This window comes from Biomphalaria glabrata, chromosome 2 (assembly GCF_947242115.1).
Source record: "Biomphalaria glabrata chromosome 2, xgBioGlab47.1, whole genome shotgun sequence".
Classification (NCBI taxonomy): Eukaryota; Metazoa; Mollusca; class Gastropoda; family Planorbidae; genus Biomphalaria; species Biomphalaria glabrata.
In genome coordinates, this window is record NC_074712.1 from 53,573,886 (window position 1) to 53,587,304 (window position 13,419).

Consider the following 13,419-nt stretch of genomic DNA (forward strand, 5'->3'; position numbering starts at 1 on the left):
GTGTCCCTTGATACCCACCTAACTTTGAGGTACCTGGGGTCAAGTTCCAACCAACTTCCAGCAACTTATCAAACATTTAGTTTTGAAGCTTGCACAGATAGGACTTGATGTAGACATTCTGCACGTTTTCCATAGACAATGTCACACTATTGAGTATTTCACAAACGTCCACATCAAAATGCCACAGACATTGTACAGAATGCATCTCTGTATTTCTCACTTAACTGGTAAGAAATCCATTTGGTGAGATTGTGAGGGAATCCAATCCTAGTTAGAGAAGAAACTTTAAGACACACAACAAACAAACTGCAACATTTGATTATGTTTATTAGAACTGATTAACAGTAACTGTCAAATGGAAATCTAGAGCCAAATGAAACATCTAGATAGATATTTAAATTTAAAACAATCTTGATTGACACACGTTTTGAACAAAGCAACCCACTTTATATAATATTCAACACAATTTGTGTTACTAGTTGGTCTTTGACTATCAAACCAGAGTATGCCAGTGAGAAAAAGTTTCACCGGATGAATGTTTTACTTTTCCAAACTCACTTTGCCCCCATGACATCAAGTCTAAAAGTTAAAGTTAATACAGAATAAAAAAAACGAACTTTCAGACAGTAACAAGTTGTACATGAAATCTTTAGTACATTTGTTATAAATGATATTTCTTTAAACAGCAGTTAATTCAACCAACCATTTAAATAAAATTATTCCCTCACTGAACTACAGGAAACTATTGAATTATGGGTACTTGTATCCCAGGGCCTAAAAGTTAAAATATTGCAGCAGGATCTCCCAAGTACAAATGTAAATACTTGAATTCAAACAGTTTCTATTATTTCTCAACTACCATGGACTAAGGACACAACAGAGGTATTGAAAGCAACAGTTCTGATGATTATAATTATATTATAAGCTCTACACTTTGACCTACTTAGAAACAAATGGCAATTGAAGCCAAAATATGATTCATTAAATAAAAATAATTTTAAAATTGTCAAAATATATTCATAATCAATTGATAGAAATAATTCTGTTAAGTAAAGAAATGTCAAGAGACTATTTACATATTTGCATGATCAAAAAAACAACAAAAAAACATCCGTTTAACAAAGATTAAAAATATAAACACTTATTCCTACTCTGGCAAACTAATTAAGTAGCCACCTCTTCCCCTTTGACAGACTGTAAGTCACTGGTAGGTCTAGGCAATTATCCTAAATGAACTAAACACATATAATTCTTCTTTCTATTTCAAATGCCAATATCATTATTAAAATATTTAATCAACCATTGAAAATATTTGTTTTGCTAAGAATTCTTTTACTCACAAAATTTAATGCTTTAAAATCATGAATTCAAAAAAGTTTAGAAACATTTTTTGAAGTGGAATCATTGAAATGACAGCAAGAAAAACTAATCAAGAAACATCAAGTGTTATCAAATCTGAATGTAAAATTGTAAAAAAAAAATAAATAAGAAAACAACTTTTAACACAAATATCTGTAGCCAATGGATTGAACTTTCACAGCAAACAAGAGAAAACAACAAGACAAAAAAAAAGATACATTTTCTTTAGCATTTAGTAGTGTAACTGATAGCACAGCCAAGTTCTAGCAAAGATAACACAACCAAGTCAGTTGATTAGCATCAACATGTATGGTGAAACTCATTCTGTCAAGCTACAGATTTTATTTGCATAAAACTTTATTAAGATTGGACATGCTGGCACCTAGAGTCGGGAAATCAGAGAAATTATTATGTTGCCGATGATGCTCTAATGAATCTTTATTCAGTAGAGCTTGTCCACAGACTTGACACAGAGATAACCGAGCATTCTTCAACTCCTCACTGGGCTTAACACTATTAACTTTGGATGCTTTACCAAGTGCAGCACAGTGCACATCCCATAATTCCTGCTGTTTAGTGATATCAGGTAGAAGAGCCAATAGCTCTGGAAAAATAAATTCAAAATTCTTATCACCCATGAGAGCTAGGCAGCTCAAGTAATAATCACTTGCTTCCATAACTCCTTGTCTAAACTGGCCAGAGAGTGCTTTAAAATTAGCAAAGGCATCAGTGATGCCAGATAATGCTTGCTGAATATCTTGAATAAGTTTTAGATTGCGTTCTTTAAACCCCGAGGGTTGAATGTAAGTATAGCTAACACCAAATCCTGGAGGAGGGCAAGGAGCAGGTTTGAAACCTGGTGGTGCAGACAAAGTATTGCTGCTGACTTTACTGATATGTGTCTGGGCACCAGAAAAACCTGGGGGAGGTTTAGGAGGCTGAACTGATGTAGACATTGTATGCAGAGATGGGAAATTATCATTGTCAGCACTGGGAAAAGATGCAGAAGGTTCAGCAAAACCAGAAATAATTTTAGAGTTTGGCGATGACTCCATGTGAGATTTAAATGTTTTCTCTCTAGAATTAGCTGAATCATTTGCAATGTTCTTAGATTTGTTTTCAATTAAAGGATCAGCTTTTGGAGTTGAGCTCTCTACCACAATGGGAGGATTATCAAACCAATCAGTAGGTTTAGGTGCTTTGTTCCCACTTGTTTTAGAGACAAAAGCCAAGGCAATATCATTCAACGAAGCATTTGTTTCTTGGGCTGAATTAGAGGATGTTTTGGCAGGCAATTTATTTTCTTTTTTACCTTTCTTTTTTTTCTTTGCCTCGTTGCCAGAGTTATTCCCTTTCAAACTTCGTGCTGGTAAACCAGGGAAATCATTTAATGTGGGTGGCGGTGACACCTGCGCAATCAAGTTACTGTCTTTTTTATTTTCATTTTCAACAGGTGTCTGCTTCAAACTACTATATGAAGAATAGTAGCTGTCTGGTAATTCAAATGATTCATCGTCAGCTTTATCAGATTTGAAAGTTTTCTCAGTACTTTCTGCTTTTGATTTATTTTTAATTGGTTGAGCAAACAGGTGATAATGTTTCCTAGTTGCTCCAGTTTCTAATGTAGGGAACTCATTGTCATCTCTTATTGTCTTACTTGTTGGTGCTGTCAACCTGGCCGTAGGACTAGGAGAGGACAAACTGGGAGCCTTGGTTTTTGTCTCTGCTGCACTTTTCTTTATCCAACCTGCTGTAGTAGACTGCAAAGTATTAGACAAGGACTGACTGTTGCCCAATGCTGGATACTCATCTTCTGTAATCTTTGGGGCCATCTGAGACCTAAATGTTTTACTCACAGAGCCTAATGAAACAGGTTTAGATTCAGCTTTGACAGGAGGAGGGAGAGGCTTATTTTCAAGAGGTGGGTTCATCACTGATGAATACTGTTTGATTGGGACAGGTGTTTTTTTGCCTGCAGCTTGACTTGATAAAGTTGGAAACTCTTCCTCCAGAGTTTTAGGTTTTTGATTGGAATAATAATTAAGAGAGGTTGATGGTATTGGCACAGTTGAGCCATTCAGTGTAGGGAAATCATGAACAGAGTCTGGCACACGTTCCTCTACAATAGGCTTAGCTGGAGCAGTACTGCCATCTTTAGAAGCTTCTAAAGCTCGGTAGAGGTCATCTTCATAGTCAAAGTCTCTTCTGAAACAAATTAAAAATGTAAATTATAATATTTGTCTACAGTAAGACATCATAATTAGTGGTTGACAAATTATTAGAATTATTCCACATTAAACTTGTTTATTCCACATTCTGTTTTAAAGAGAGGAAAAAGACTTTATCAGCTACATGTATGCTAACTAATTGATTAATGAATGGCTCTCATCCAAACTATGGAAGAAATTGATGCTTTCTGTAAGCTATGCTATGACCAACATATAATTTTTGACACCCAGACAGGACACATTAGAATGTGACAGCAAAGATTATGGAAATCCAAATAGTGATAAGCAGGGGATTGGTACCACGGTACCAGTGAATGAATCCTTCAAACATGTATATTGTATCGATTCCCATGTGATACACTTGACACTGGCTCCAAGATACACCCCTGGAGAGCTGTCTGGTCTGAAACCCAATCTACAGTTCATCTCAGAGTTGGACTAGTTTTTTTTATACTTCTCAGGTGTCCAAAAAGAAGAAAAGAAGTGTGTATTTTAAGGTCCTAAGTTAAGCTATGTATTCTTCTCTGCTCAATTCGGTAACAGATTATAAAATACTTTTCAACTTTTTTTATGGTAATTTTGAGAATTATTGTTAACACCATCAACATCAAAAATTGCTAAAAAAATATATCTGAGCAGTATCATATAGCATCCTTATCCTACTGCAGTAGGTTTATGCAAGTGTAATACAATTTGACTTCATTTTGGCCACTTTCCTTCAATGAAATGTAGACAAATAAGTTAGTAAAAAATAAAAACTTGGCTTATTCTTTGGTTTACTGTTACTGTGGAATTTCAGTCATCATCGTCAAACTCCATTTGAGTGAGGCCTTGAGAGGCTCAAATCCTCTCTTGCAAAAGCCCTGGACAGAAACCCTGCTGTCTTGCATAGTGCATAAATGTCGCCATACAGGTCGGAAATTTTGGGTTTCCCAGACCTGTCGAGGCGTAGATCAGCAAGTCTGGGGCAGTCAAACAGAATATTAGGCACGGTTTCTTCTTCTTCCCCACAATAAGAAAATAACTTTAACTTTTCTAGGAAAACTACTACTTTTGATTTTGCATCTAGAGGTGTCATTAACTTCCTGGTTGCGTATACTTAAAAAATTAAAAAAAAAAAGCAGCAACTAGTTAGGTATCATTTATTTATTATTTTTTCCCCATGGATAATAAAAGATATTATTATTATATCAAGAGTTAATAGTTAAGATTTTACATTACTTTAAGTACATTTTACTAACAAATAACAACTAAGATATTTAAAGGAAGAAGATTGTGGTTCCTTTAAAAAAATCCTTTTGGTAAATTTTAAATTTCTGTTTAAACAAGAGACGGTGCTAAGATAGAATGAAATGACTTTAAAATGAGTTTATACAGCAACACTATAAATAAGAATTACCTCCTATTACTTCTCTGATTACTTCTGCCACTGTCATAATCACTTCCTGAAAATAAAAAAAAAATGTTAACCTGCAGTTAGAATAGAACCAAAGATTTTTTAAAAGAAACACTCAATAGTATGCAAACCATTATCATTGAGCATTCAACTAACAATGTTTAGGTCATGGATTGATGTTTCTTTGATTAGATATTATTTTGGGAAGAAAAAAAAAAACAAGAAGAAAATTATTAAAATATACATTTAAACAAATTTATCAAATTGATCTATTATTTCTTTATTATATTTTTTTAGCTTTTTTTTCTTCAATAAACTTTTAATGACAATTAAGTTTATGTGCACTATTTTTTAATGACATACTGCTTTTTAAGAAAAGATGACAAAGTGCTTATTAAGAAAAGATGACATACACCATGAGATATTAATAAATTTTTTTTTACTTTGCATATTAAGTTACAAATTAATTCATAATTTGTTTTTATGCTGGATGAACTACTGTTAGAATTAATAAGTATTTGTTGCACACTTTAATTCTTGTATTAAAAGAAGTGACCTGGTGAATGCCACTTGATTAAAAGTTCAACATGAAAGAGTTAAGCAGCACAAACCTCCTCTACTATTGCCTTGTCTCCGGGGTGGCAATTGAAATTCTAATTCTAAAGTTCTTGTTTCACGTGATTGTGCTTTAGACATATTTTTACTGTGTACTGATGCCTTGTGAGCTTTTAAATCTATTTCTGAAGCAAAGGCATGAGTAAAACGTGTTGATGAGCTAGCACATTCATCTTCGCTACACAGGAAGTGAGATTCAGAGAAATGCTTCACTAAATCTGGATACTGACTGAAAAAAACAATAGTACAAATTTAAAATACAATGACAGATCACTATGTGCAAACAAAAAATTGTTCAATTATGTTACTTATACTCTGTGTGTCTAAAAAATTTATAATGCGCTATTTCTCCCACACCCAATCTCTGATTAAGCTGAAATTTTGCACATTTCTTTTACCTGACAACACAAGAATCAAGATAAAAAAATAACCAATTAGTTTATTAACTGTTGGTAATTAATTCTTTTCTCTGGTATCTTGAACAAGGGAAAGAAATTGTACTTGACAGATGTGGTGGTATAATTTGTATTAGTCCCCTTGAGCCCTGAGTGAATATTTGAGTGATTATGTCTAGGTCAATCATATATACAATTACATAACAGACCCAAACTAATTGATACAATTACACTTAATATAAGCTTTGTTTTTTTTTAAAGTATTCTTTTTTACTTTTTTATCCTTTAGATGCACTAACAAATTAAACACAACACATTCAAAACATTCTGTCTCTAAACTTTTGTTAATTCCCATATATCACTTTTGGACCTTCTCATTTATCTACATCAACATCTCTTCCCTCTTGCATTCACTCACAGATATTCATTCCTACAGTAAACAATCATAGTGATGACCTTCCTTTCAGCCCTTCTACCCAAACTTTGACAACAACAAAAAGATAAATGCATGAAAAAAAATTATAAAAACAATGTCTGGCTACATCCACCTGATGGGACCATGGTGAGTGGTACAAGATCATGAAAACCAAACCCTACATGCCAATAATCAGGTATGGGACCTGTTCAGTTGCAAGGTACATAATGAAGCCTAAGCCTACTAAGGCTACATTTTTGTTCAGGCAACATATCTCTGTAAAAGGGATACAGTTTGGAGTATCAATCTTGCAGACAGCTAATCAAAAGGAGAATTACAAGGAAGGATTAGGAAATAGTAAACAGAATATTATATACCAACAGAAGGAAGAATATTGTGGGAAAGGCTATTGAATTGCATAACAACACTTTATTTAGTTTATTAGGAGCCTATGGCTGATAGAATGTGAAAAATCAATAAACTAGACTCTTAAATGTCACTTTAAAAAATACTTGTCAAGCACTTTATTGTTTTCTTGAGATCCTATCTACGTGCAAGCATTTACTCCAGGTAACTTGAAATAGGTGTTATAAATAATAGGATATGTAACAGTATGTAAAATGTTGTTTTTTTAAATTTTGTTTTGTTAAAGAAAAGGGGAAAATAACAAAAACCAGAAACCTAAAATATAAAGTAAAAAAAAATGTATAATAATAATATGTTCTTTTTAAAAGGTATGTGGGTATTGTTTTTTTACAGTCCAGTAAAAACACACCAACAGCTCCGAATGGAGTGGCAGTGAATAGTTCAGGAATTCAGTTAATAATTGTTAATAATACATAATTTTGAAGACAAAAAGAAAAATTAAGATTTGCACATTATAAAGTAATTTAATGTAAAAACCAAAACAAACAAACAAAATATTCAAGCAATCAAAATGAAACATGCCCGATAGAAATTATGGTGAAAAAAAACAACAAAAAACAACTTACTCATAAAATTCATTAGAACCTCGTTGATCACAGAAGTGACAAAAGAAATGATCTTTTCGTAAGTGTTTCCACAACTCATCCTTATCATTATAACGAGTATCACAGAACTCACACAGTGGGTGACCTTTATAGGACTTATCATCTTCATCTCCAACACGCCTATGAATTGCAAGTGTTTGCCTGGTGTAAAACTTGCGCTGATATGGGAATATCTGCATCAAAACATATTACATATTATACTTTATACACACACAAAAGAGAATATGTATATTTGCATAAATATAACTACAATGATGAATAAATATGTATGTACAATGCTAACACTTTCCTCTTCAAGTTTAACACAATAAATCTGAATTGAGGAGTAAATAGTTTGATATGAGATGAACAACTGGATTAATCATCCCTTCAATGCTGTACAGGTGGGTAAGCTCCAGCTGCTTATTTCTAGCAGTAAATTGACAAATGTATTCATATAAAAAGTACCCAAATTAAAAATCCAATCTGTAATAGCATTTCTCAAGCTAGTCACTCTGTTAATAATTTCCTCTTACCATTTATGTGTTAATTATGATGCATTACAAATTGTAAATATTAACCTTTATTTTTATGGCACCAAGCAGACCAGTTATTTTATATGATAATTACATTGTATTCACATATACCTCATCAATTGTATTGAAGGATACTTTTTTTTTTTCATTCCCATTTTTCTTGAGAACTAGACATATCAAAAAATGTATGTAGATTGTTTTTCACAAAAGCAGCTAAAATTAATATTAATCTTGTTAGGCTGACTTCAATATTATTTTGCCACATACATACTATTTACAAGTCATCTGTTTCTGTGGCAGCAGTAATGAGAGGAGTACTGTGGTACTGGCTGACCACTTCGCTTAAATACCAACTAATCTTGGGTCCCATTCCAGGGGAGCTTTTAGAACCTGTATATAACCTATCTATCACTTATAAATCTAATCTCTAACATTTAAACTTAATATACTTAGGGTATTGAAACTGACTAAACAAACATACCTTTAAGTGTGTAACACAAAGATCACAGGCAAATAATTCATGCTCTCTTCGCATATGTGTTTGTAATTGATTAAATGTTTTATCTGGGTCTCTCTTCCTACAAATTTTACAACGAATTTCCAACAATTCCAAATATTTTCCTTCAACCTTTTCATCTTCAAAGAATATTTTAAATTTTCTATTAGGTATGCAGTTTCTAAGATTTATATCTTTGAATAAAACTTTGTTGTACACAAATGCAACCTGGAAAAAAAAAAGGATGATTAGAATTGGATTCTTATAATGCAATCAAATGATGCACACAAAAAGTCAAAAATAATTTTACTTTAAAAAATATTTTATTATTTTAATAATTATTTATCTTAATTGAATCCCACATAGATACATTTAATGTTGTTAGTGTAGACTCCCATGCAACGTGACACAGAGAGGAATATTGTCACCGGAGGCTCATCCAGACTATTTGACCAACACGCAAGCAAAACAGAACCACTGTTGAGGTCTATTGCACTGACAGGGATGTCACTATCAATATACTGTTCCTCAAAGACTCAAACTTAAAGGGGATGTTTTATGGCAGACAACCACACAGCTGGTTCAGAGAAGAAATGTGGGGAAATTTTCCTGGTGTGTTTGGCCTTTATCTTCACCTCTAACCCAATCCTATTGGGATCTATAGGAGCCATTGGAATTGATGGGAAATAGGGATGCAACAAATTATATAGTTCTGCTTGGATCCCTCCCACACATAACAACCAGTAGTTCAGACTGAGTCAGGCCCACGGAGGACAGTTTCCATGGGCCTAGACTTCCAAGAGTTGAGTCTTCAAAAAAAATTTTATTTTAAAAAATAATTACAAACAAAGTCTTCAAAGATCTAGACTAGATCATTATCTATTAAAAATAAACTCTTGTGCGAAAGCAAAGGATTGGATGGAAATAAAAGAATAATCTTCTATGACTGTCTACTTTGATAATCACAGTCTCCGTTATTGGCGTTATTATTGCTCTTCCACAGTGTTTAGTACTTGAAAATATAGCTATGTCCAACTGGAGGTAACACTGAATTCAATACTGGAACAAATAACACCGGCGAAAGGGCCAACAATCGATAAAAGTATTAGACTCTGGTGTTGAACAACAAAGTATGTTTAATACCCATAAAGGGAACCGTCATCATCAAATACTAGAGCGTTCTTCCTTTTTAAAGTTCTATCACGTCATCGTCACTAAGTAAAACTTTAACTTTACCATATTCCCGAAACAAATAACTATAATTCCTAATCATGTCATAGTCATAACAATATATTATAGATCTATAATCTATAATATAGTAATAGACTCTAGATTCTATATAGACCAGTAGATATCATATAGATCTAATATGTATATAGAATATAGGAATCTAATCTAGATTATTAATTATTCTAGATTAATAAGATTAGATTTTACTCATTTTACTGGCATTAGACATGAATGATGAATGATTAGATGACAGAAAACAGAACAGATCTGTCTAGTCTCTAGATCTAGATCTACAATAATCTACATTCTACATCTAGAATCTAGATCTAGACTAGATAGTTAGATAGTAGATTCTCTTCTCTAGATCTAATCTAGATCTATTAATCTATTACATTCTAGATCTAGATAAAGTATTAGAAATTTCAATCTGTTTTACTAACCTGCGGCATTGGGCTTCTGCATATTGGACAATCCATTTGATCACACAAAACTCTCATTCGTGTTGAACAGCGATAACAAACCGGGTGATCGCATGGACCCACACCGAATAATTCAAAAACGTCATGACAAACTGGGCAATTATCTACACTCTCCGAACGCTCCATATTGTGCTAGAGTGCTGTAGATCTTGTAAAATAATTACTGATAAACGTACTAAAAGTCTAAAGCTCTAATCCAGATCTGGCCTAGTAACATAACAGTGAAACGTGGCTCTCTAGTCCTTTTATAACATAATCCACTGTGTTTGTCCTCTTAAAATCAACGAGTGGTGCAAGAGTTAAGAGGTAAGGAAATACGTCACAATTTAAAAAAAGGAACACACTTTCTAGATCTATTTATAGAACTTGAACTAGATGTAATGTCTAGCTCTCGTAAAAAGTCGAAGTCGCCTTTGGATTAATGGTAATATTAATTTCTAGAAGACTAGCTGTATTGTCAATGATGGGTATTTATACTATAGCTAGCCTAAATCTAATTATTGGTAATACAAACTCCACTTTTTTTTTATTATTGTGTTATTTTAATTAAATTACTATTTTAATTACTTTTTATTATTGGCAAGTATATTTAGGTCAAGGCCTATATTACTGAATATCAAAAATAAAATTAAAAAAAACAGCAACAACTGTAAAACAGCTAGATTTATAATCTAGATATATTAAACTCTAAACCCAAAAATGTCAAAATAGACCATATATATATCGCAAATGGAATGAGTTTAGTTTTCTCTCTTGCTTTGCGTAGGTGATCCATGATTCGCTGCCATAACGCATATGCCTTGTAGATTTCCATTTTGGTCACTGTAGTGAGCTTCTGGTTTTCCCATACTCTTGGCCTGAGTCTAGCGAAGGTCGAGGCAGCCTTCCCTATGCGTTTTTTTTTATCTCCTCTTCTAGAGAAAGGTCATCTTGAATTGTGGATCCCAGATAGCAGAATTCAATTACGGCGTCCAGCTTGTTATCGTCTATGAGGATGAAGGGTGGTGCTGAAGCATGTGGTCCCATAACATTTAATGTTTTCTTCGTGCTATTAGTTAAGCCATATTCTTTACAGGCCTGAGAGAAGCGGGACATTAGTGACTGAAGTTCCTCTTGTGTGTGTGCCACTACCGCTGCGTCATCCGCGAATAACATATCTCTTACCAGGGTGGTTCTGATTTTAGTTTTGGCCGTCAGTCTGGCAATATTTAGGAGTTTGCCATCAAATCTGGAATGGAGATAGATGCCTTCAGTGGATTTGTCAAACGCGTTGTGGATTAGCAGTGAAAATAGTATTCCAAAGAGGGTTGGGGCCAGGACACATCCTTATTTAACTCCGATGTTTATACTGAAACTTTCGGAGCTAGCACCGTTGAATTGCACTGTACCCATCATATTTTGGTGGAAAGATACGATTACATTTAGTAGCTTGGGTGGACAGCCTATTATCTGTAAAAATTTTAAAGAGGCCATCTCTGCTGACTAAATCGAAGGGCCTTTATCGGGTCAATGAACGCAATATACAAAGGCATCCTTTGTTCTCTGCACTTTTCATGGAGTTGGCTGATGGAGAAGATCATGTAAATCGTAGATCTCCCTGAGCGAAAGCCGCATTGTGATTCTGGAGAGTCCCGATCAGCGAGTTATTGTAGCCTGGGAAGTATCACTCGAGCAAAGACTTTGCCTACAATACTTAGGAGGGAGATTCTCCTGTAATTGTTGCAGTCGCTTCTGTCACCTTTGTTCTTATACAGTGTAACGATTTTAGCATCCCGCAGGTCTTGTGGCACAGCACCTTCTTGCCAACATTTGCAAAGCAGTTCGTATAGAGGTTGGATTAGTATAGTTTTTCATTGTTTTAGAAGATCTTTGAATAGATGTAAAAGAAGATTTGATTGAATAGGAGTTTCAATTCTCAATGTAGGCCAACAAAATATCTTCGACACAAATTACAACCAACCACAAAATTTACTTTTTTCCCCAACTAATGGAAGGTACCCATTAGAGTTGGGTGGACAGTCTTCGAACCCAAGACCCTATAATTATTTGGACATGGAGGCGAGGGACCATCTTGAATGGAGTGGCAGTGAATTATATATAGTTCAGGAATTCAGTGTAGTTTGTTATAATAGGCCTACATTATTTTAAAGACAAAAAGAAAAATTTAAAGGGGGGGGGGGAGAGGGTTGGGAGAGGGGAGGGGAGTGATTAAGATTAAATTTTATATTTTCTATAAGTTGTATAAAAGAGGTAGGTCTATACAATAGTCGATTTAACAAGAAATACATTTTTTTAAAAATTTAAAAGACAATACCTTCTTAATACAACTTATAGAGTGATTGTTGTTCTTTAAAAAAAAACAATGGGCAAGGATCCCGAAAACGGCTGTAACGATTTTCCTAGAAATTTGACAGTTGATAAATACAGATCTATTATATAGTATTCTGACTAAAATCCGTGTCTATCAGGAAGTGGTTGTATCTATATCCTAGCGTATAGGACCTAGGTGTTAGAAAACATCGTCTAGTCTAGAGTCTAGGGCTAGGCCAATTGTTTATAGAATATCTGCGTTATTGTTAAGTTTCGAATGTCATTTATAAATACTTTTAGATGTCAGGTGTCTCAAATAATGATAAACTGATCTTTTAACCCGAAGAAACTGCCTGACAGGTTAAGGGGTGAAGGCGGATACCTAGATGGCGCCACTAAAACAGATAGTTTTGCAAAGATCTAACAGGCTGAAACATCATTATTCTTTACAACCTTGTAGTTCTTAAGGAATCAACCGCAGAGGAAAACAAGGAGTGGAGCCACTTTGAGCTTTATTACAAACTATGCATGGTAATATTTTATCCAACATTTTAAATTGTGACTGAGTTGATGACAAATGTATTATGCAAGTGAAATCCTTTGGATCACACCAACAAAGTTATTTTTCGGTGTGTGTGTGGGGGGGGGGCAGGGGCGGACTGGCTATATGGGCAAACGGGCAAATGCCCGGTGGGCCGGTACCAAATGGGCCGGTCTGGTAGCGACAAAAGAAAAAAATCAATGAAGACAACTTCAAAAAAAGTGACAGCAGCAACAAGACACAAAGGCCCGAACATGTTTTCTTGTTGTTTTTTTTTTGTTTTTTTTTTAATTATTATTACAATTAATTTTGTTTGAAATTCAACAAGAATATAATTTTAAGAATTACACTATACACTGTACGTATTATCATTTGTAAAACGTTAGACCGTACTTTCTTCTATGCATGA

The 13,419-nt window shown here is 34.0% G+C and overlaps 1 protein-coding gene across 1 annotated transcript; it reads right to left on the reverse strand.

Moving 5' to 3' along the window:
• Nucleotides 1-310: 310 nt before the first annotated feature.
• On the reverse strand, nucleotides 311-10,480 carry LOC106072860 (E3 ubiquitin-protein ligase ZNF598-like). The gene is made up of 6 exons (XM_013233345.2): nucleotides 10,121-10,480; nucleotides 8,436-8,678; nucleotides 7,401-7,612; nucleotides 5,595-5,827; nucleotides 4,987-5,032; nucleotides 311-3,564 (listed from the first exon to the last, which is right to left on the reverse strand). Exons 1-6 carry the CDS (start codon nucleotides 10,283-10,285, stop codon nucleotides 1,701-1,703), a joined length of 2,763 nt encoding a protein of 920 aa, XP_013088799.2. The 5' UTR covers nucleotides 10,286-10,480; the 3' UTR covers nucleotides 311-1,700.
• Between the last annotated feature and the right edge of the window lie 2,939 nt (nucleotides 10,481-13,419).

What these genes read in the sequence shown, in the direction of transcription:
- LOC106072860 (XM_013233345.2), bottom strand. Translation starts at nt 10,285, where the DNA reads ATGGAGCGTTCGGAGAGTGTAGATAATTGCCCAGTTTGTCATGACGTT. An exon ending in GGTTCTAATGAATTTTATGA is followed by an intron (nt 5,828 to 7,400) that starts GTAAGTTGTTTT and finishes TGTTTTTTTCAG; the next exon opens with TCAGTATCCAGATTTAGTGA. An exon ending in AATCAGAGAAGTAATAGGAG is followed by an intron (nt 3,565 to 4,986) that starts GTAATTCTTATT and finishes AATTTGTTTCAG; the next exon opens with AAGAGACTTTGACTATGAAG.